At 42.7% G+C, this 25,375-nt stretch overlaps 1 protein-coding gene across 1 annotated transcript in view; it reads right to left on the bottom strand.

The window, feature by feature from the left end:
• The window catches only part of RBM28 (RNA binding motif protein 28), a 1,154,212-nt gene that overhangs the window by 622,570 nt on the left and 506,267 nt on the right, over positions 1-25,375 (bottom strand). Inside the window, exon 9 of the mRNA XM_044088621.1 lies at positions 21,460-21,532. Within this exon, the coding sequence (XP_043944556.1) occupies positions 21,460-21,532 (73 nt within the window). The remainder of the gene's footprint in view (positions 1-21,459; positions 21,533-25,375) is intronic.

Below are 25,375 nucleotides of genomic sequence, written 5' to 3'. Positions count from 1 at the left end.
TGCAAGATGCTTCTAAGGCATCAAAACCACACTGCAAAGTATTTTTACTAACTTGGTTTGCAGAATGCATTAACTCTTGTAAATCTTTATTTTCTGCACAATCTGGAAGCAACAACATTTTCTGTTTAACTAGTTCCATAATATGTTGCTGGTACTTCAACATGTGAAACCGGCAATTTAAAGCCCTTATGGCAAAAGAGTTGCAGAGGTATGCATCCTCTTATCCTATCTGTCTAAAGCTCTAGAATCCCTGTCCGAAGGGGTAGGGTTTTTGGCTGTAGTAGTCTTAATACCTTTAGGTCCCTGGGAAATGGTCTCTGGATCCGTAGTCTGTTTCTTAAACAGAAGTTTGTGCGAGTCAGGTATTCTGTAGTACCTGTCAGACTTTCTAGGAGCTGGTGGTAAAGTATCGGGACTAAGACTGGATTCCATGAAGACATCATCTACAATATCCAGGACAGGGGTTATAGCTAGAGGCCTGTGCTGAGGCAAGTTTAAAAATTCTCTGAGTCTCATTTTCGACTGTGGGTAGTGCTGGCATTCCCAGTGGAAATGCTCTCTTAAGGTATGCAAGGTTTCACCAAAAGAAAAGTCCTCTGGAGGGGAGGCAGAGGGAATGGAATCCTCTCCACATGAATCCTCATAGGTAGATAAGGGAATGTCCTGGTAATCAGAGGGATCAGAGTCATTGGACTCATGGTCTGTAAAATCAGAAGGAAAATCAATCCTTTGCCTTTTGGAGGGGGAAGGCTGGCTTCCCCTAATTAAAGTTATAAGATCTTCAACCATTCTAAGCATTTGTTTCTGTGGCATGGGAGCTTGAGCATGCGCTTTGGTCGTTGGTTTTCTAGTTATAGTGCAAACTCTGGGCCTGAGAAACTCGGTAGTTTTAGTCAGAAACGAAGTAGATGGTTTAATACGAACATCAGAAGGTCAGAATCCACCCTCAGAAGCCGGTGCCTGCACAGCGGCTCCGGACCGATCCAAGGTAGAGATATCCACAGGTTCCATAGTTGAAGCATCTTGTGGCATACCAGGCTCTGAACAGGTCTCAGCACAGGCTTGCAAATCTGTAGAAGCGGGTATCAGGGGCTGCAAAAGCGCCTCACTAAGTACCTGCAAACTGGCGACTAGCTTAACGGAAGCGTCGGCGGCAGTTTTGGACCGATGCAGTCTGTCTCTGTCTTTATCCTTACTTTTTTTTGGAAGATCAGTAGTCGGACGGCTTATCAAAGCCATTTCGGAATATGGAGAATGAGAGCGAAAGAATTTAGCGACAAAGATAGCCCAACGACACATAGTTCGGGCGTTAAACAAGGCACAAAACCGACAGCGAGGAAAGTACAGTTGTGTACACTTACCATAAATGTAGATGTTAGAGTGTATTCACTGTTGCAGTCATTACATTTGGGTAATCTGCTGGCAGGTTGCCCTCAGTCGGCCTGATTAACAAAGTCTTGGGTCCTGCGTCGGTTGCTGCCCCTTCTTCCATGATGTCAGATCGTCAGGGGTATAAAACATGCAGCAGATGCCATTACAACAGTTTTTCTTGTCCCAGATGTCAGATGCCCCCCAAATGGGGAGCAAATAAAATTAAAAACACAAAAATAAAACTCCAACCAAAAGCAAATACACCAAAAAGGCTTTTAAGCATAGTAAAAGAAAGTAGAGGTATAGTAAGAGAAAAACAGGGGGCTTGACGGAGGGCAAGCAGGACTGCAACAGTGAATACACTCGAACATCTACATTTATGGTAAGTGTACACAACTGTACTATATTCTTCGTGTTTCACTGTTGCAGTCATTGCATTTGGGTAGATTCCCAAAGCTATGGTTTGGAGGATGGATTTATACAGCACTGGGACCAGCTATAAGGCCCTGCAAGACAGCACTGGCAAAGCCAGCTCTGGATTTAGAGAAAATTGGTAAATTATAATGCTTGGTGAAAGTATGTACTGAACTCCAGATAGCAGCTTCTAGAATATCCCTGGTAGGAACACCTCTAAGAAAGGCTGCAGAAGTAGATGCAGCCCTGGTGGAAAGAGATCTGATCCCCTGGGGGATAGGTTTTCTATGGTGCTTACCGCAGAAATTAATGCAATGGCTTATCCATTTAGAAATAGTTTGTTTTGAAATAGCCTTCCCCTCTGCCCCAGCAGCAAATGCCACTAGCAATTGTTCAGATTTTCTTCGAAATTTAGTTCTAAGTAGAATCGAAGTTGTCTGTGCATGTCCAAGGAATGCAGAATCCGTTCCCCTTTGTTCTGTGGATTGGGATAGAAGGTTGGCAAATGAATGGACTGGTTAAGAGCCACACCTTGGGCATGAAGTAAGGATTGGTCCTCAGAGATGCCCTGTCCACATGAAAGATGATGAAAGGCTCCACTGCCATAAGGGCCTGTAATTCAGAGATCCTTCTAGCTGAAGTGATTGCTAAGAGGAAGGCTGTTTTCCAAGAAAGAAATTTTAAGTCTGCAGTAACAGCTGGCTCGAAAGGAGGTAAAGTGAGATTTTCCAAAACAAAGTTAAGGTCCCAGGCAGGGGTAGGAGCTCTCCTGGTTGGTCTCAAGTTCTTTGCCCCTCTGAGATACCGTTTGAGCAGGGGATGAGAAAAGAGAGGTGTTTCTGTGTTTTAATGCGCTGAAATAGCTGCATCGTGGATTTTAATAGAGGAAAAAGGCAGGCCCTTGTGAAGCATCTCAGTTAAGTATTGCAAAATCTGAGGTAAATTGGGCACTGCTGTGCTCACCCCTAAAGCTTGGTTCCAGGCACAGAATCTTTTCCATTTGTCAGCATAAGATTTTCTAGTACTAGGTCTTCTCGCCTCCAAGATGACATCCATCACAGGTTTGCTGAGGGATGTTAAGGGTAAATTTAAGTGATTAGGTTCAATGTTAGGAGCTGAGGGCGCAGAATTTGGTTCTCCTGCTAAGACAGCAAGGAAGGTGCCTGAGGCAGGTGCCATGGAGATATTTGTGACACTGCACAGGAGTGGGTACAAGTGTTGGCGTGGACAGTCTGGAGCAATCAAAATCATTTTTGGTTTGTCCTGTTTGACTTTTAGCAGAACTTTGGAGAGCAGAGGGGGAAAGGTGTAGACTGATAGGATTTTCCAGCTGAAGGACAGAGCATCCACTTTCCAGGCTTTTTCGTGAGGAGTCCTTGTGCAAAATTTGTCCAACTGGTAGTTCTGGGGAGAGCAAATAGATCTATGTCTGGGCTCCCCCATTTGCTTGTTAACATGTTGAAAATTCGTGGTTCCAGTTTCCACTCGTGTGGGTCCATGAGATTTCTGCTTAGTCCATCTGCCAGTGTATTCAATTTTCCTGGCAGGAATTGAGCTTGTAGTTGCACTTGGTAGCTCAAGGCTGTGTTCCAGAATGCCATGGCTAGTCTGCAGAGGGGGTAGGAATGTGTACCCCCCCCCCGCTTGTTTATGTACCACAGAACCGTAGTGTTGTCCGTCTTTACCATTAGTTGTCCTGGATGAATGTAGTCCTTGAAAGCTGTCAGAGCATTCTGTACAGCTAACATTTCTTTTTGATTGACACGTAGGTGCATTTGATTTGAGTTCCATTTGCCCTGAATGCACTTCCCTGCCAGGTGAGCACCCCATGCATAGTCTGATGCATCTGTAGTTAGGATTTGGGCAACAGGGGATATAGTGAATGACAGTCCCTTCTTTTGATGGCAGGCCTCTGCCCACCATAGGAACTCTAGGCATAGGTAAATTATGATAGGAATCATTGTTTCCAGGCTGTGACAATGTTGACTCCATATACTTTTTAAGTACCACTGAAGTTTCCTCATATGCAGTCTTGCATATGGAATTAGAAGAATGCAGGAGGCTAAGAACCCCAGGCTTGCAGTATTTGTCTTGCAGATAGCAGGGTTTTTGTTGCCACTTGTTTGAAGTAAGTTACCAAATGAATTTGCTTTTCTAGTGTGAGGAAAGCCATCTGGGCAGTTGTATTCAAGGTTGCACCCAGGAATGTAATCTGCTGAGAGGGTACCAGTTGTGATTTCTTTTAATTTATGGTGTACCCGAGACAAGTTAGAACCCTTTTTACAAACGCCAGATGATTTATAAGTATGGCCTGGTTTTCTGCCTGAATTAGACAATCCGTCCAGGTATGGAAATATTTGAATATTTCTTTACCTGCAAAATGCAATTACTGGAGCCAGGTACTTTGTGAATACCCTAGGCACAGTAGACAAGCCAAAGGGCAGTGCAGAGAACTGATAATGTAAGTAGCCTGCTATGAAGCGTAGGTATCTTCTGCAAGATTCCCTGATTGGGATATGCAGGTAAGCTTCTTTTAAATCTAGAGTTGCCAACCAGGTATCTTTGCCTAGCATAGGAAGTAACTGGTGAAGAGTCAGCATCTTGAATTTTGGAATGTCCAGAAAGGTGTTTAGAGTAGACAAGTCCAGAATTGGACGCCATAATTTGTCTTTTCTGGGTACCAGGAAAAGCCTGGAATAGAAACCTTGTCCCTTTTCCTCTTCTGGTACCGGTTGAATAGCCCCCATGGTTAAGAGCAAAAGTACTTGTTTCTGAGCCTCTGGCCACCCGTTTGGTGTTGGCAACGTGTGGAAATGAAATCTGTATCCCTGGGAAACTATATTTAAAACCCATTTGTCCTGGGTTATGAGTTCCCAGTTTTTTGCATGAAGAGCAATCTTTCCCCCAAAGGGGCGGCTAAAAGGTAAGTGATTGGTAATTTTAAAGGAAAGTCACTGAGACTGTTTACCATAGGGGCGTGTCTTGTTATTTCCCGATTTGGAAGTGGAGGCCCCCCCATTGCTTAGTTCTGAGAGTCCCTTGGGACTGAAACCTGGTGCTTTTGGTGTGTCTGGGTTTGGCTTGAGTGGACCTGGAAGGAGCTGGAAAGGACCAATTCTTAGTAGGCCAGTGCCTACTAAATCTTGGAGGTTGCACTTGTAAGAAATCTTTTACAGTTTGCATAGATTTAGCTTTATCTTCCATCTTTTTTAGAACTTCTTCAGCCTTATTGCCAAACAGGCGGTCCTGATTTAAAGGAGCATCCAACAATTTTGCTTTAACATGATCAGGCAGAGATTGCTCCTTAAGCCAAGCATGCCTTCTAAGCATAGACCCAGTAACAGCAGCCCTGCAAGAGGTCTCTAAAGAATCAAAACCACATTGCAAAGTATGTTTTCCAACTTGTTCAGCAGAATGCAATAAATCCTGTAAATCTTTATTTTCCACAAAGCCACAAATCAACATCATTTTCTGTTTAAGCAGTCCCACAATATGCTGTTGATATTTTACCATATGAAATTGGCAATTTAAAGACCCGATTGCCAAGGTTGCAGAAGTATAAACCTTTTTACCCAATCTATCCAGCGCCCTGGAGTCTCTATCAGAAGGGGTAGAATTTTTAGCAGTAGGAGCCTTAATGCCTTTGGGCCCCCGAGAAATGGTTTCTGGATCTGCAACAGGGTTTTTGAAAAGGAACTTGAGGGACTCAGGAAGCCAGTAGTATCCGTCAGGTTTACTAGGAGCCGGAGGCAGGGAATCAGGGGCCATACTGGATTCCGAAAAAAAATCATCAACAATGTCTAGTACAGGAGGTATAGCCAAAGGCCTATGCTGAGGTAGAAGGAAATCCCTAAGACTCTTTTTAGACTCAGAAAATTCCTGACTTTCCCAGTGGAAATGCTCCCTTAAGGTATGTAAAGTATCCCCAAAAGAAAAGTCATTGGGGGGGGGGGAGCAGAGGGAATGGAATCCTCTGCATCAGAATCCTCATAAGTAGGTATGGACAAATCGATGTCATTGGAAGAATTAGAAGAAGTCCAAACAAGAGGCAGATGCCCGTGGAACCCTCGCACGGCCAAACGGAAGGAATTGAAAAACAGAAGACGCCAGCAAGTGTTGGCAAAAGTCACATCCAAAAATCATTTATTGATATAGGGAAGAATAATCCCCCTACAACTCCATTATAGCAAAAACCATCAATCAGAATTAAAAGAAACAGAGTCCTGATCAGAAGATTCATACTCAAGCTCAGTCCTAGGCCTCTTAGAAGGTGGGTGTTGACTACCCCTGATTAGAGTAATAAGATCTTCAGCCATTTTGATCATTTGTTTTTTAGGCATAGGGGCCTGAACATGTGGGCTGGGCGTCGGTTTTTTAGACATAGATCGAGATTTAGGCCTTAGTATAAAAGGTGGAGTCAGTTTATTATGTAAGTGTAGGACTGAATACACCCTCAGAAGCCGGTGCCTGCACAGCGGCTCCGGACCCATCCAAGGTAAAGACATCCACGGGTTCCATAGCTGAAGCATCTCGCGGCATACCAGACTCCGAATGAGTCTCAGTAGAGGCCTGCGAGTCAGAAGTAGTGGGTATCAGGGGCTGCGAAAGTGCCTCACTGAGTACCGGCAAACTGGCGACTGGCTTAGGAGAAGCGTCGTCGGCAGTTTTGGACCTCGACGGCCTATGTCTGTCTTTTTCTTTGCGTTTTTTTCAGAATTCCGGTAATTGGATGGCTAACCGACGTAATTTCTGGATAATTAAACCGATAACCGAAATATTTAGAGGCAAAAATGTGCCGACGATGGATAGTGCGCTGATTAAATAAAGCACAATACCGACAGCAAGGTACGTCGTGGTCAGGGCCTAGGCAAGGAATACAGTACAAATTAAAATCTTTATGAGTTATTTGCTTTGCACAAGTAATGCAATTATTAACTTTTACTGACATCGGTAAGGAGCAAGAAAAAGTTTCCCCAAGACGGTACTTAGCTTTAAGTTGAAAACTTCGGTTCTGAAACTCGAAAATGAAAATTTCAGGAGTCGGCTGACCGGCACTTGCAAACTGCTTCTGCTTTGGGCACCGCATGGCAAGAAAGACTGATGTAATGGCATCGGCTGCATGTTTTATAACCCTGTCGACCTGACGTCATGGAAGAAGGGACAGCAACCAATGCAGGACCCAAGACTTTGTTAATCAGGCCGACTGAGGGAAACCTGCCAGCAGATTACCCAAATGTAATGACTGCAACAGTGAAACACGAAGAACATTATTGAGGTCTGGGCCTAAACAGGAGATGCAGTAAGAATGAAAATCTCTGTGAGGTACTTGCTTTCCACAGGCAAGACAATTGTTAACTTTTTCTAACATCAGTTAGAGCAAGAAAAAAGGATCCCCAACGGGGTACTTAGCTTTAGAAGATTTCAGGTTTGAAACTAACAACGAAAATTTCAGGTAGAGGCAGACCGGCACTAGCAAACTGCTTCTGCTTCAGGCTACCACGCGGCAAGAAAAGCTGATGTAATGGCGTCGGCTGCGTGTTTTTATACCCCTGACGTCATGGAAGAAACGACAGCATCCGAAGCAGAAATCTCAAGACTCTGGTATTCGGGCTGACTGTGGGCTACCTGCAGGCAGATAACCTAAGTTTGATGACTGCAACAGTGAAACACGAAGAACATCAGTGGTACAGGCATATGTACAAGAAAGCAGAAGACAATCTAGTGAAGATGATTTGGGGCACACAGTAAGAAGGAAGAGGAAACGAGGGAAACCACTAAAGAGATGGATGACCTGTGACAGGCATGAGTGTCAAAGCAGGTAGGAAACTGGCACTGAACAGGAAGAGATGGCAAAAAGTGAAATAACACCCCAACCACATGTGGAAAAAGCAGGATTGATGATGAATATTCAATCCAAATATGTCTCCTACAACACTAATATTTGCACCCTACATCTTATTATAATTCAATGCTCTCTGCTTTTTGTCTGTACCTGCATAGCCACTTACATTCCATAATACAGAGTATCTTTTATGATTGAAACCAATAACTCTCAACTATTATATAGGATTGATCGTCTGAATGTGTATTTCCAACTTTTAGCTTGCATGCACAACCCACATTAATGTTTGACAGGCTGGTTTCTTCTTATCTCCATTTGATCCTACGTCACATTTTCAAGACTTTTTGCTTCAATGAAAATGCTCAAAACTACAAAAAGTAAAATCCTACTGTTATCTGTAAGGACTGGAGGAGCAAGTCACTTGTTAGATTAGAAGTAACACTCTGGAACCCTTTTCTTTTGCGCGGTTCTAGTTACCGGTGCCACATTAGCTTCCGTGGTGAAGCAAAGGTATTCTTTTTGTCTGTCCACTAGGGAGAAGAGTTACTTGCTAAACAATTTTCCAACAGGTTAGGTTTGGTCAAAGAAAGAAAGAAGCCTGAAGACAATTCACTCCGAATCGGTCCTTTATTCAGTGAAGTTAGGCATATCATTTGCCATGAACACAAGCTCAGTTGCTTGAATGCAGTCTGTTACCTCTAGTTTCTCTGGATCAGCAGAAAACCTCTGTTTTCTCTGCATGCTCTGCCTTCTAATGTTGCTATTTTTGAAACATCTTTTCTTGAGAAACTCTATGTTCAGCCAGCAGTTTTTTTTTTTTTTTTGGGGGGGGGGGGGCTTTAGAAATGGGAATGAGCAAACCAGACTACATAGAAATAAACAAATTTTGTTGAAACAATACATGCATAAAAGGAGTGAAGTTTAAGGGAAGGCAGGAAGTCATACAATGTTGGAAAGAATGATAATGGCTAAAAATGAAAACATGAATAATGAAAAATTATTTGCTTTTTTTCCTCATCTATTACTCCATGTGCACCTGTATCACCTACAATGCAAGAATTTAATAAAGGTGTCTAAAAATATTTAGAAATTTCAAATCAAGGCTAAAATGAATGAATTTCCCCCCACTTTCATGTACCATATGGCTTTGATATGCTATGTAATCAGATGCAAAACTCCTGGCTTCCAAACCTATTTGAGAGTTTTAAAGGTCATAAATACCGCTATTATTTCTTGACTTGTATGCCTCTTTCTTTTCCTTGATTTTCCAAATGTCTTTAACTCTGGGGTTCCTTGTGTGTGCCTTCAATACTGTACCTGAGGCATGCATAGTCAAAGTCTGTTTTTATTCAGTAGTAGTCTGAAAGGAAAACCTAGATTGTTCTGAACATGAACATGCAAATATTGACTGCTATATTTCTATGGGAAGATGAATATATTTTAATTTGGATAGAATGCATTATCGATATATTAACTGTTAGACATGTTTTGTTTATGCCTTCCTGATTTGGACAAGGGATGTATATTTAATGAAAAAATGTACTTATTTTTATAGAAATGGCTACTGCACTTTTATGTTTTAAAATTAAATATTCTTTGACAAGCATTAATAATCTGAGTAGTAATTAATTGACAAGTATTAATTATTTGAATATTACAGTTTGAAAATAAAGACATTAATTAATACACTTATCCATATGAAGAAAGTTCAATATAAAAGGTACTTGCATAAGAAAAGTATGCATCTAACCTACACTTTTAATGTCATAGTATATGGCCAGTGTTTTAGGACCAGTCATTTAAATACTAAACCAAAAGACTGTAGTAATGAAGTTGATAAAATGTCTTTAGACTTTAGAAATGCAGGTTATGATAAGATTATTATAGACATAAAGAGTACTGTCAGAATGCGACACTCATGCTAAACCACATTTTTCAAATAACTTAGATGACAGAAGTAAAACTGACAGGAAAAAAAGAGAACCATTTTTAAATACATTATGAAATATATTAGTAGGCACATATCACTTATTATTAAAAGAAACTAGACTATATTATATTCAGAATGATGTACCAAAATGGCTTCCATCCATGCTGAACTGGATTGTACCAGATGGGCTGAGTGAAGTTGCTCCAGGTCCAGAAAGTACAGTTTTGTACCTACCATAAATGTAGATGTTCGAGTGCTAATACAGCTGCAGTCGTAACAGATGAGGTTTTCCTGCCGTCAGGTGGGTCCTCGGTCGGCCGAATTCCAAAGTCTAGGTCCGGCGTCGGTTGTCGTCGCCTCTTCCCTGACGTCAGTGCGACAGGGGTATAAAAGAACCAGCCAACACCATTTTCTTCAGTTTTTCTTGCCCCAGATGTCAGGTGCCCCCAGAAGGAAGGCAATACATAAATTTATGTAATAATGCAATGCAATATAATCAAAAAACAGTAGTTGCAAGCAAATACACCATAAATGAATACCCCAATCAGGTTGTATGAGGAGGTGTTAGCCATTAGGCCTGTCCCAAGAGGGGAAGGAGGGAGGGAAACCTGGACTGCAGCTGTATTATCACTCTAACATCTACATTTATGGTAGGTACAAAACTGTACTATGTTCATCGTGCATACAGCTGCAGTCATAACAGATGGGTAGAATCCCAAAGCTAAAAAAGGGGTGGTAGGCACTAGGTGGAACTAGGAGGAGCCAGGATGCCCTGCAAGACTGCAGTGGCAAAGCCTGTTCTAGATTTGGAGTATAATGGTAGGTGATAGTGCTTGGAGAAGGTATGTACAGAACTCCAAGTGGCTGCTTCCAAAATATCTTTGGTAGGAACCCCCCTAAGGAAAGCTGCAGAGGTAGCTGTGGCCCTTGTGGAGTGAGATCTGATGCCTGCAGGTACAGTTTTACCATGAAAAGAGTAACAAAAGTGTATGCAGTGGGCTATCCACTTTGAGATGGTCTGTTTGGAAATTGGCTTCCCTTGAGCTCCTGTAGCATAGGACACAAAGAGTTGCTCTGATTTTCTGAAATGCTTTGTTCTGTCCAAATAATAACGCAGCTGTCTGTGAATGTCCAAGGAATGTAGTAGTCTCTCCCCTTTGTTTTGAGGATTAGGGTAAAAGGTAGGTAAGTGGATAGCCTGATTCAAGGCTACCCTGGATACTACCTTTGGCATAAAGGACGGATTGGTTCGTAAGGAAACTCTGTCCTGATGGAAAATGATGAAAGGCTGCACCAGCCATGAGGGCTTGTAGTTCCGATACCCTGCGAGCTGAGGTGATAGCCAGAAGGAAGGCTGTTTTCCAGGACAAATATTGCAGTTCTGTTGAAGCAGCTGGCTCAAAAGGAGGCAAGGTCAGTTTTTCTAGAATGAAACTGAGGTCCCAAGCAGGCACTGGTTGTTTCCTTGGGGGTTTTATATTCTTAGCCCCTCTGAGGAACTGTCTTAAGAGGGGGTGAGAGAATAAAGGAGGATCAGTGTTGTAATTCTGCAGAAATGGCTGAGGCATGGATTCTGATGGAGGAGAATGAAAGTCCACTGCTTAGCATCTCAGCTAGGTACTGTAATATTTGAGGTAAATTCAGTATTCCAGGATTCTGACCCTTTTTCTCATTCCAGGCACAAAACCGTTTCCATTTTGCGGAGTAGGCTTTTCTAGTAGAAGGCCTTCTGGCCTCCAAAATGACATCCTGCACCTCCTTGGAGAGTAGGGTCTGTTGTGAATTTAAGGAATTTTCCATGCGGCCAGATTGAGTGTTTTCAGCTGACTGTGAAGAGTTTTGAAGTTGTGCTGAGTCAGTAGAAGAGGCATTAGAGGCAGGATCCATGGTGGGGAATGCGTCAGGCTCCTCAGGAGTGGGTACCAGTGTTGTCTTGGCCAGTCTGGAGCAATGAGAATCATCTTTGGTCTGTCTGCTCTGGTTTTTAATAGAACTTTGGGCAGCAGAGGAAGAGGTGGAAAGGCATAAACTGTCATTGTTGTCCAACTGAAAGAGTGCGTCCACTTTCCAGGCCTGTGGATGAAAGGTCCTTGAGCAGAATTTTGCCAATTGATGATTTCTGTGGGAGGCAAAGAGATCTATGTCTGGCCTTCCCCATGCTTGAATTATCTTTGTAAAAACTTGAGGATGCAACTTCCATTCGTGTGGATCTGTCATATTTCTGCTTAGGTTGTCTGCCAGCATGTTTTCCTTGCCTGGCAAGTACTGTGCTTGAAGTTCGATTTGTAATTCCAGAGCCATGTTCCAAAGAGACATGGCCAGCCTGCATAGGGGGTATGAATGGGTTCCTCCCTGTTTGTTTATGTACCACATTACTGTGGTGTTGTCTGTCCTTATCAATAGCCGACCTGGATACAGTAGGTTTTTAAAAGCTATAATAGCATTTATTACTGCTAGCATTTCCTTTTGATTGATGTGTAGGTGCTTTTCTTTTTGGGACCATTTGCCCTGAATGCACCGATCTGTCATGTGCGCCCCCCAGGCGTAGACCGAGGCGTCTGTTGTGATGACTTGATTTGCTTGAGGCTTGCAGAATGGGAGACCTGTGTTTCTTTGGCATGCTTGAGCCCACCACAGAAATTCCTTTTGAAGACATGGAATCAGTGTCATTATTGTTTCCAAACTGTGGCTGTGTTGAGACCATAGGTTTTTTAGGTACCATTGAAGTTTCCTCATATGCAGCTTTGCACATGGGATTAGTAGGATGCAAGATGCCATGAATCACAGAGCCTGCAGGATTTTCCTTGCAGTCAGCCTGGTGAAAGTTGCCAGTTTTCTGAAGTATTGAGTTAGTTGCCCCTGTTTCTCTGGCGTGAGGTAGGCCATCTGGGTGCTTGTATCCAAGTTGGCACCCAGGAAAATTATTGTTTGAGAGGGTATTAGCCTTGATTTCTTTTTGTTGACTGTGTATCCCAGAGAATTCAACATTATTACAAAAGCCAGATGTTTCAGAAGTATGTGCTTGCTGTCCGCTTGGATCAGGCAGTCGTCCAAATATGGGTATATTTGTATCCCTTGAAGTCTGCAGCAAGCAATTACTGATGCCAGGCATTTCGTGAACACTCTGGGCGCAGTAGATAAGCCAAAGGGCAATGCAGAGAATTGATAATGGGTTGAACCTGCAAGAAATCTGAGGTATCTTCTGCAATCTTGTCTGATTGGGACATGCAGGTATGCCTCCTTGAGGTCCAATGTTACCAGCCAAGACTCCTTGCCCAGCATGGGAAGAAGCTGCTGTAATATGAGCATCTTGAATTTTGGCACGAGTAAAAATGTGTTTAGGATGGATAGGTCCAAAATAGGTCTCCAATCTTTTCCCTTCCTTGGTACCAGGAATAGTCTGGAATAAAAACCTTGACCCTGTTCTTGTGCAGGTACCTTTTGAATAGCTTTCAAGTCCATGAGATCTGAAATTTGTTTTTGTGCCTCTGCCCTATGATTGTGTGGCAGGTTTGGCATGCCTCTCATTTTTGGAAGGGTGTGAAAGTGGAATCTGTAGCCTCTGTCTATAATGTCCAGGATCCATTTGTCTTTTGTGACAATATGCCAATTTTTCGAAAATAATGCCAGTTTTCCGCCTAAAGGTGCTGCCATTTGAGCCTTGCTTGGCATGCAAAGGGGAAAGTCATTGGGTCTGCTTAGTGAATGGCTGTGAACTATCCTCACCACCTCTTTGTGTAGGTGCTTGCCATTGTCTGCCTCTAAACGATCCTTGAGATTGCCCTCTGCCCCTCGGGTGCCTGTATCTACCTCTTTGGGGTCTGTCCGTGGCTGGAAAGGACCAATTTTTGGAAGGCCAATTTCTACTGAAACGTGGAGGTTGTACCTGTAGGAAATCTTTCACTGTTTGCATTGATTTTGCCTTTTCCTCCATTTTCTTTAATACCTCCTCAGCTTTAACACCAAACAATACATCTTTTTGCAGAGGGGCATCTAGTAATTTAGCTTTGACATGATCTAGTAAGGTTTGCTCTTTGAGCCAGGCATGTCTACGTATGACTGATCCTGTAACAGCAGCTCTACATGAGGCCTCTAAAGCATCAAAACCACATTGCAAGGTATGTTTACCCACTTGTTCTGCACTATGTATCAAATCCTGCAACTCCTTCAAGTCTGGTTGTTCAGGTTGTGACATTTTGCTTCTCAACTGTGATAACAGAAACTGTTTGTACTTGAACATATGGAACTGACACAGTTTAATGCCCTCATGGTTAAGGTGGCCGAGGTGTATACCTTTTTCCCTCACCTTTCTAAAGCTCTGGAATCTCTTTCTGAAGGTAATGGATTTTTAGCAGTGGAGGCCTTAATTCCCTTGGGGCCCTGTGAAATAGTTTCTGGGTCAGCCGCATGGCTTTTGTATAAGAATTGGTGTGAGTCAGGAACCCGGTAATACCTGTCAGGCTTGACTGGGGCTGGAGGTAAAGAGTCTGGGTTAAGGCAGGCCTCCGAATACACATCATCTAGAATGTCTAAGACAGGAGGTATAGCCAGAGGCCTGTGCTGAGGGAGCAAGAGAAAATCCCTAAGCCTTTTCTTGGAGTCTGAGTACTCTTGGCCTTCCCAGTGGAAGTGTTCCCTCAAGGTATGCAAGGTTTCCCCAAAGAGTAATCCTCAGGGGGGGAGACAGAGGGAATGGACTCCTCTGCATCAGAATCTTCAAAGGGGGAGTATGAATGTTCCTGGTCTTCAGAATGTTCTGAAATAATGGAGGCCTGGTCCGAGGAGGGGGATTCTTCCTCCACTCTGGGCCTTTTGTCCGGGGGGGGGGGGTTGAGAACCCCTGATAAGAGTAATCAAATCCTCAGCCATTTTGAGCATCTGCTTTTTAGGCATGGGGCCTTGAGAAGGGCCCTGTGAAGCTTGTCTTTTAGTATGCATGGCTGCTTTAGACTTAGTGAAAGCCTTGATGGAGAAAGAAGAGGAAGGCTTGAAGACACCTTGAGAGGTGGCAGACCTGTCTAAACTCTGAGTTTCACCGCCAAGAGTGGCTTCGGTATCTGTAGTCTGGGTGTGGGCCGAAGAGCCTGCGACCTCGGGCACAGTAGACACCACCAATGAAGTGTCGTCGGTAGTCAGGGGCTGCGTATGCGCCTCACTAAGAACCGGACCACCTGTAGTCGGCTTTGGCGTGGTGTCGGTAGAAGCCGCGGACCTCGTGTGTCGGTCCTTATCTTTGCGTCTTTTACTCAAAACTGGAGTCGGAGTATCCGACGACATAATGTAATTAACTTTTTTGCCAAAACAGTGTTGGGTGAACTCCACCCGACGCTTAATAGTGCGTCTGTTGAATGTAGCACAAAAATGACAGGCCGAGACGTCGTGGTCTGGGCCTAAGCAAGGAATGCAGAGGGAATGAAAATCCTTATGCTGTAATTATTAACTTTGTCTGACATCGGTCTGAGGCAAGAAAAGTTTCCCCAACGGGGTACTTAGCTTTCAAGAAGACTTCGGTTGAAAAATATTCGTAATCTCAGCAGCTGGCCGACCGGCACTTGCGAACTGCTTCTGCTTCGGGCACTGCGCGGCAAGAAAGACCGAAGAAAATGGCGTCAGCTGGTTCTTTTATACCCCTGTCGCACTGATGTCAGGGAAGAGGCGACGACAACTGACGCTGGACCTAGACTTTGGAATTCGGCCGACCGAGGACCCGCCTGACGGCAGGAGAACCCATCTGTTATGACTGCAGCTGTATGCACGATGAACATCAACTATAATGCAAATCTACCTTACACCTTAAGGTAATTCTAAAAGAAACTGACAAACTAGCACCTAAACAGTATCGGGGAAACAGTCTTCATAACAGAACAGCACTGAAGATGCACTGTTAGTACTTAACTTTATCCATAACAATTTCAACATAGTGCACATTACCAGAATCCTTTTCCTAGATCCTTCTAAGGCTTCTGACACTGTCCTTATCTCATTTTTGTATATGGACTCTTAAAACTAAATCTCCATCCAACTGCCCATTGGACAAGCACCTCCTCTAAACAACAGTCATCATTCATCAATGAGAAGCAAAAAGCTTCACAGCCTGAAAACTGCTTCAGTTCACAGAGGATTTTCATATTTCCCTAAGAAGTTCTCACTGAACTCGACAATAAACTTCAAGTCTTCACCAACACAGATGTGGCTCAGAAACTCACCACTTCTCATTCTACCAATAACCTCTGCATTTTCTCTAAGAATGGCACCCTTACAGAAGTAGTGACCTACAACAAAATAGTAGAATCAACCAAAGACCAATTTCTTAACAGTTATTCATCCCATCCATCATGTTCCAAATTTAGAGTGAAACCATATCTAACTTACACTATAGAATAAAACCCTATCTAATTAACCAAGCTTGCATTTCAGCAACCCACTCCCTACTGCTACCCAGTGTCCTGTATGCATAACTCTCATCTTCACTAATCTCAGTATAGTCCAAATTACAAATGCTATGTCAATATTACAATAAAACCATAAAATCTGCCCTAAACATTCCTATAACTCTTCACAGCATATCAATTCAACCTCCCAACTCTCCCAAACTAACATTTTTTACTCCCTCTCAACTAAAACTACCCATAAGACATTCTATAATTACCTCCACAAAGCCTAGTAAAGATAAACATGCTATAACAGTACCACCCCAAGAAACAAAGACTACATAAGCTCATAGGTCCGTACTAGGCTATCGGCCCTATGGCCTATGCAAGCCTAGCCATAAAAATTCCCTGGATATTTCTTCCCACAATATTTACTTCTCTAGGCCCCTGTCTAGCAGGGCGACTGACATGATCCCCGGGGTGAATTTCCTATCTCCCATCCAATCATCAAGGTTCCATTTGAAGAGGGCCAATGAGGCTTTCTGCTTGACATGTATGGGCAGTCTATTCCAGAGTATGGGGAGTCTCTGGGACAGGAACTTATCCCTCCAGCATGTTTTGTTCATTGTGATGATAAGGTTTAGATCCCTGGAGCATGTGGCTCTGAGGGATTGGGATTTCTTTAAGTGGAGCAATATTACAATAAAAAAACTTCCAACAGCTCAGGGTTTGACATGGCCTTGTATGTTAAGCAGAGATCACCTCTGAGTAGACGATATGCCACAGAGTATAGCTGGAGTTTTTTTAGACAGTCAGCATATGGCATCTGCTTTAGGCCTGTGATTCTTTTAGTGAGGCATTTCTGTGGCCTTTCCAGCTGTTGCAGATGTCTTGTGAGGTACATACCAAACGGGGCATTATACTCTATAATGGGTCTAATGAGGGATGAGTACAGTAGGACAATGATCTCCTTTTTTCTGGATGAAAAGCCCTTAGTGATGAGTTATGCCACATAGGATTTCCTGACTGTTGTGGCGATGTGGTTATCGAAAGTGAGACCACAGTCCACCTGTGTCCCTAAGTCTCTCATCACACTTTCGATGTTTAGTGTCCTGCCACCTATGTCATAATTCATGGGTACATGTTTTTTTCCAAAGGGGATAACTATACATTTCTTGGCATTAAAGCTTGAGCCCATGGCTCTGGCACCAGGCATCTGTTTCTATAAAGCCCTTTTGTAGAATATCCACATCATTTGGGGATTCAATAATGGCTCCCAGTTTGCAGTGATCTGCAAACTTTGTTAGCCAGTCCCTTACTGTTGGACTGTACTTCAGAGAAGTAGATGCCAAAGAAGAGTGGTCCGAGGACTGAACCCTGAGGTACTCCACTTGTCACTTGTCTGGAGATGGATTTGGAATCGGCTACTTTTACAGTCTGGGTTCTGTCAGTAAGCCAGTTTGCAACCCATCGAGTGATGTAGAGATTTATGCCCAGCTTAGTAAGTTTATCTATGATTCCAGACTGGGGGATGGTGTTGAAGGCTTTAGCGAGGTCCAGATAGGCTGTGTGGACTGCCTTACCCTCGTCCACAGCTCTGGAGACTGATTCGAAGAAGTCAATCAGATTCAGGAGACAAGATCAGCCCTTCACAAACCCAAACTGGGTGGGGGTCCAGTGTTTGAAAGCCTTGGCAAGATCTAGATAGGCTGTGTGAGCCACCTTACCCTTGTCTAACAGCTTTGGTGACTGCTTCAAAGAAGTCTATCAGGTTTAGGAGACATGATCTGCCTTTTACAAACCCGAACTGGGTGGGGTCCAGAGTTTGGAGATTACCAATATCTTTGTTTATAAGTTCCATGATAATGCATTCCATGCCCTTGTAGATCAGGCTTGTCAGACTGATGGGACAGTAGTTCCCGGGATCCAAGGCAGATCCGCCCTTGTGGAGCGGGATAACTGCAGCTGTGCGCCACTCTGTGGGCACAAAGCCTGAGGTGAGGCTATGATTAAACATGACACTTAGGTGAGGTGCCAGTTCATGTAGTACACAGCCTGGGATGTCATCTGGTCCCATGGATGCTGTATTCTTAGCTTTGGAAAGTGCGATTTCTACCTGTGTGGCCGTGATTATCAGAATTTGGCAATCTTTTGGTATTGAGATGGGCCCTTTAGGGGGTGAGGAGGGGGTGAAGTTGGCACTAAATCGATCTGCCAGGATATTGGCAATATCCTTGGGATCAGTATATTTAATGCCATTCTGTTGTAGCTCAGAGCAGATCTGAGCATTGCCATTTAGATTCTTGACATAACTATAGAATGCCTTGTGGTTGTCTTTGGAATCTTTGGCAATTTTATTTTCATAGCTAGCTTTTGAGGATTTTATGAGGGATCTCAGCTTCTTACTGAGGCTGGTGAGGAAGTTTTTTGCATCCTGGGATATTCCTCTTTTCTGCAACAGTTTCTTCCTTCTGTTGTATATTTTGTTTATTGTAGGGGACCACCAGATTGGCTTCCTTTTTTTTGGAGAAGAGCATCTTGGTTCTATTTGGGATGGCACGATTCATGCACAAGTGGATGTGCTCGTACAGTGCCTTAGTGTAGGATTCTGCAGTCGAACTTCCAGAACCCGTCTGCGTGGGTGTTGTGAAGTTTGTCACTTCTGACTTCAGTAGCATGAAGTTGGCTTTGGAGAAGTTTTTTAAGGAGGTTTTCTTACTGGGGGTGGGGTGGAATGTGGATGTCAAGGGTGATTTGCTTATGGTCAGACCTGACAAATGAGGGGGTGACCACTGGTGTGGAGCATCTATCTCCCATGTTGGTAATGACCAGGTCTAGGATATTGGAGCCCCTGGTGGGACAATGGATTAGCTGATCCAGGACGTTGGAATTTATGAATTCCAATAACCAAGGGAAAAGGAGTTGGTACCCGAGTAGTTTTCCCAATTAATGACAGAGTAGTTGAAATCACCCAGTATTAGGGTGTTTAGTTGTATCTTAATATTTTCCAGTATGTTTAGAAAGGTGTAGTGAGAATCTTGGGGCATGGTAGGGGATCTGTAGCAAGCTACAATTTGGATTGCAGTCTTACCTAGTGTTAGTTGCACCTGGAGAATTTCAGATGCATTGTGTTGGGCAACTAGCCTGGAGGTGTGAATATCATTGGTGAATATGGACCCTCCTCCACCTTTAGTGTTTCGGTCTTGGTTTTGTGGCCGAAAAGTGTGGTAAGAATTGTAGCCTGGTATTGCAGGGGTGCTCTCTGGAGCCTTGAACCAGGCCTCAGTTACTGCACAGATATCGATGTTCTCCATTTTTAGGAGTGCCTCGAGACAGTGCATTTTGAGGTTTAGACTTCTAGCACTGAGTAGCATTACCTTCAGATTTTGCATGCTTGTATCTGTTATGGTGGTGGTTTTATCCTTTGAACCTTGCCTTAAAAAGGCACTATATGGGGTGGCAAGAGCTTTAGCCAGTAACCCGAATCCCAGGGGGTGACAGGTGCAGACCATCTCTGGCAAAGCATCGTGGTTTGTCGATCATGTCTTCCCAGGCAGACAAATACTGGATCCCTTTGAATGACACCAGAAGCTTAGCCAATTGTCGATGTCAATCATTTGTCCTTATACTGTGGTATCATTCTGGGTGAAGGCAGGATGCTACTCAGGGCTAGGGTCATACCTGCCTGGGTCACATGATACAAGAGCTCTTCCATGTCTCTTTTCATGTAGTCCAGGGACGTACGTCTCAAGTCATTCACTCCAGCATGGACAATGACAGAGTCGTATTTGCTGTGGAGTGACTTGAGTGCATGCGTTATGTGGCGGATCCTAGCACCCGACAGGCAGCTGACTGTAATTTCCTCCTTGTTCAGCATGGTGAGTGGGACATCAATGTGTCTGACTATAGAGTCACCTATGACTAAAGTGTTGGGTACATTGTCTTGCCTTAGTGGCTGTTGTTGGGTGGCACACTGGTGTTGTGAGCTATGTGTCACTTTGGTTGTGACTGGTGTTTGTTTGCATTTCGGCTTCGGAGGTCCTTGTTGCTTGGCAGGTTAATGTTAAGGGCCTCCGCATATGTGGGTTTAGTGTTGCTATGTGTGGGTGTTGATGGTGTGGGTTTTGAAGGGCTATGAGTTGCTTGAGGTGTACTGCAGGTGTTAACCTTCTCCTCTTGACTGTCTAGCACAATCTTGGCCGGAGAGAGCTTTGCTTCCAGTTTAGCTATGAAAGTGCATCTCTTGCGGGTTGTAGTGCTGGGTGGTAGGAGGACAGGATTGTCTGTGTACATGAGGCAGTTGCTGCATTGCCCCAGTATGCCCAGATTCACCAGGTGGACAGGAGAAATCACCGGAAGCCGACCCTTGGATATGCCTGTTTAGGTGCTTTATTGTAAAGTTTAAGAGCCGTTTTCCCTTACCTTTGCAAGGTACTTTGCAATTATAGACTGTTTGGTGCCTATGATTAATTTCTCCTTATTGACAAGGAGAGCTGAGTGCTTGTATCAGTTTCAGGCTTCCTAATGCTTTCACTCCAATCGTCGAAAAGTACACAAGCCAAACCACCACAGGGAAGCCACATTTAGTGTAAACAACAAACAAAAGGAATCAAGTCACTCTCACACAACCCTTCAAAAGCCATTTTAAATCTTACTTAAAATTCCACTTACAAATGAAAAGGGTATATGTTAATGCATACAAGACAATTTTTTTTTGCTTGTCACAGATCCTCTCTTTGTTCATCAGGTCTACCAAGCCAGCCCTGGCCTCTGCCTGTTTTAAGAGCTGTAACTAAATACCTTCAAGCAACACATCAAAAAGGTTATTGCAATACTTTGTTGGAGCTTTTCTCCTTGGACCTCCAACGAAAATGGGCAATTGCCAGTTAGACTACCTTGATCAGCAAATGCAAACAAAACTACAGTAGAAAAAATACATTACAGCAACAATGCATAGAATACACAGCAACAACACACCGGATACAGTGTACAGTAAACTCTCAGTTAACTGGCACCCAGGGTATTGGTAGACGCAAGATAACTGTAGCTTCTGACTGCTTGAGAGTTACTATTAAAAACAGGCCTGACTAATACTATACCCTATACTATTTGTTTGGTTTGACTTATTCTCAGGTTGGGGAGAGAGGGAATATTCCTGTCTTTCTTTTTAAAACTCTAAAAACATAAGGCATGTTTCTGGGGGGGGGGGTGCAAGACATGAAAATTGTACTGTATTTCTTCAATTTTTTTTTTTGCTGGTTGCTTCAGTTCCAGTTAACTGACAGTTTATCGTATCAGTCACAGGAGAACACCTAACCACAACAATAACAGGTGCTCTTGACATACCAAAAAACTTTAGCAGTTTTATGTATCCTCTGCTGCTGCACCTAAATTTCAGTTTCACACCTTTTCAATGTGACACTGCCAGAGCAGTTCTAGCAAAACATAACATTTACTAAAAACAGCAACTCCTAATCACAACAGGCTGTTAACGGTATTGAAAACAGCTGACATGAGGAAAGTCAACCCACCTGATAAACACTGTTCTGCCCTCATTTACATCTGTTGGATGGGTTTTGTTTTTTTTCTTTACAGATTTCTCATCTGGAAGAAAATAACAACACATATATTAATAATTGGCATTCTCTCAGTATGCTAACAGCAAAACAATCACTCATGGAACATAGTTTTTTTTTTTTTTTTTAAATTCCAACAGTCTAGAGAGTGGTCTAACTTCTGGAAACAGTAGTAAATGACCCGATGACTGGTCATTGCTGTCATTTTCTTAAGGGACCTCTCTGTACCTTCCAAGTCCCGGAAATGTCAGGCAGCTCGAGCTAAGATGACTAAAAGACTAGTTTGGGCACCAAGCCCTTCAGAGCTATCCTATCAACAGACAGAGGGAGACTGAGCCCTGAAAAGACAATGCTAGAACAAAAATAAATGTCCTCATCCCGGCATATATATATATACATACACACACACACACACACACACACACACATAAAACAAGGGGGCTGGAGGTAGGGAGTGGCTACTGTAGCAGTGATCATTCAATTATCTACACTTATGGTAACTTTACTTACACAACTGTGCTACATTCACCATACTGATCACTGCTGCAGTAGTCATAGATATATGGGTAAGATTTCCTTGCTTACTACATTTGGGAGGTGGAAGAAGAAGAGTCCAACAGTCCCTGGAGAATGGTTCTAGCAGAGCTTGACCTGGACCCAGACAGAGAATTAAGCTTACAGTGTTTTGTAAAAATATGTACAAAGGACCAAGCAGCAGCTTCTTGAAAACTTCTACAACATAACCCTTTCTAAAAGAACATAGACAAAGCAAAGGCTCTGGTACAGAGGGCCTTGACCGTGTCTGGAATAGTTTTGTTATGGTGAGTATAACAAAAGGTAAAAGCCTTAGACAGTCATTTGGAAACAGTCTGTTTTGACACAGGCTGTCCCTTCTACTTACCTTCACAAGGAATGAACAATTGATCCAAAGAGCTGAAATATTTAGTTCTGCCAAGATAGTACCAGAGATGTCTGTGGACATTCAAGGTATGGAGTATCCTTTCTCCCTCCTTTTTAGGTTCAGTAAAGAAAACCGGCAGATGGATAGTTTAGTTTAATGTAAACTCAGATTCCACTTTAGGCATAAAATGAGGATTAGTTCTCAAAGAAACCATGTCCCTGTGGAAAATGAGATAGGGTTGACTGACTTTAAAAGTTTGTAATTCAGATACTCTTCTTGCAGAGGTCAAAGAAATCAGTAAACTGTTTTCTACGAGAATAATTTCAAGTCAGCTAGATTAGCTGGTTCAAATGGAGCAAGTGTTAGCTTCTCTAGCCCCAAGGAGGGGGCCACTGGTCTACTTGGAGGCCTCCTGTGCAAAATTCCTTAAAAATATTTTGACAGGGGACTGCACTGAAAGAGGAGGATCCCTGGGCAGGCATACTGAAACGGCCAATAAGTGAACCTTGATACTTGAATAAGAAATACCATAGGATAGTAACTCGCACAAATATTGTAAAAACCAGAGAACAACTAGCCCTGAATAGGTGCTGGTTATGTAGTTAACACCAACAAAAAAATCTTTTCCATTTGCTAATATATAATTCTAATAGCAGGCTTTTTTCCCTCCATTAGTGCCTGCTGCATGTCCTCGGTAAACTGGTGCCTAAAAGGAATTAAAACCCAAACATTCAGGCAGTCAACTGAAGTTGACTGGTGTTGGAGAGTTATCAAACAACGGATCCATGCTGTGAGGAAGCTTGAGGTAAATGCCCCTGGCCACTTCCAAAACAAGTGAAAAGCACAGTTGCCTGGGCCAGAAGGGAGTCACCACAATGATCCTGGATATTCAGATGTTAAGAGACACCAAGCCAAAATCCTAATAAAGGCCCTTAAAGAGCTTGCCACCATAAAAACTAGGTTAAAAATCCTCAAACCCATTCATAAATTCAAACTGGTTTTAAAAGATTTAGTATAATCTCCGATTTCCTGACTCCAAAAGGAACTTTATTGAATCATACACATGTTCCCCATAAAGAGAGTTATTCCACAGATATTTTACCTAACATACTATTCAAATACCAAACAGTTATTTCTGGTATTTATGGAGTGTACTTTGATACTACCACAGAGTTCCCAAATTTGCAACCTTTAAAACACTTATGCATACTAAGGTTTCTCCTGACCAACCTATATATTACTGTGCACAAGGACAATACCTCAAAAAGTCACCTAAGATCGTTCACCCCTACCATCCCTTGAATTCTCCTGGTAAAATGTCAGAATTATTTCCAGTTTATCTAACTGCATCTTATTATATCTGCAAAAAGAACTGCAAAATATCATAGTCTTATAAATGGGAAGCAAAACAGTCCTATCTCTGCAAGCAACACTTCCAACAATGTTACCCATTTTATAACATCCTCCAATGACGAAACAGGTGATGCTTAAAACCTAACATCATCTACCTTAAACACCCAAATCCCTAATAATATTAACTTCTTGGATATCAATATTACTCAATACATAGGAGATAATTGTGATTCTCAGTACCAAAGTGCATAATACAAGTCTTTACATTAGACTTCATTTCATTCCCTATAATGCATTTAAGTAAGATATCTAAATAAGCTTGCAGAGAAAACTGAATGGATATATTGGAGATAACCAAGCCAAATTTATCATCAGCAGTATAGTCTGTCAACCAAAATGTATCACCAGAAGTAAAACTAGTCATAAAAATTCCAAACGATAGCAAGCCCAATAGCAAATCCTGTGGGACACTCTTAATGAACCTCTCATCTGAAAAATAATGACCAATTTTCACCGTATTATTCCTACCACCCAATTTACAATCCACACGATTACACATATCCACTAATATTTAATTTGTTTAATAGATCTAACACTCTATAATGAAACATAGTATCAAAAGCTTTGGACATATTTAAATGTATGACATTTACTGCATTCCCATCATCCAAGGTCCTCCACAAGTGTTCACAAAAAACTAACAAATCGGTTCTACGGGATCTGTCTTCAACAAATCCATGTCAGGTTTATTCATATTTATCACCTGAAGAAAGTACAGTTGTGTAAAATCTTTTCATAATGTAGATGTCCTTCTCTTCACTGTTATAGTATTCTTCACCGACAGTACCCCTTCCCAATGATAGTCCAATGTCCAGCCAGTATACCAAAGCCTTTAGAACTTACAGGTGCTGTACGTCACATGTTGGACACAGGGCATAAAGGTGACATACGGATGCAAATACTCAGAAAGTACAGTTGTGTACACTTACCATAAATGTAGATGTTCAAGTGTATTCACTGTTGCAGTCATTACATTTCGGTAATCTGCTGGCAGGTTGCCCCCAGTCGGCCTGATTAATAAAGTCTTGGGTCCTACATCGGTTGCTGTCCCTTCTTCCATGACGTCAGGTCATCAGGGGTATAAAACATGCAGCTGATGCCATTACATCAATTTTTCGTGCCCCAGATGTCAGGTGCCCCAATAATGGGAAGCAAATAAACACAAAAACACAAAAGTATACCTCCAACCAAAAGCAAATACACCAAAAAGGCTTTTAAGCATAGTAAAGGAAAGTAGAGGTATAGCCAGAAAAACTAGGGGGCTGGAGGAAGGGTAACCAGGACTGAAACAGTGAATACACTCATACATCTACATTTATGGTAAGTGTACACAACTGTACTATGTTCTTCGTGTTTCACTGTTGCAGTCATTACATTTGGGTAGATTCCCAAAGCTATGGTTGGGAGGAGGAGTTTATACAGCATTAGGGCCAGCTATAAGGCCCTGCAAGACAGCAGTGCCAAATCCAGCTCTGGATTTAGAGAAAATTGGTAAATGATAATGCTTGGTGAAAGTATGTACACAACTCCAGGTAGCAGCTTCTAGGATATCCCTGG

Source organism: Protopterus annectens, chromosome 11.part0 (assembly GCF_019279795.1).
Source record: "Protopterus annectens isolate FY-2018-M chromosome 11.part0, PAN1.0, whole genome shotgun sequence".
Classification (NCBI taxonomy): domain Eukaryota; kingdom Metazoa; phylum Chordata; order Ceratodontiformes; family Protopteridae; genus Protopterus; species Protopterus annectens.
The sequence above is the reverse complement of the archived record's forward strand: the minus strand, read 5'-3'. Positions and strand labels throughout refer to the sequence as shown.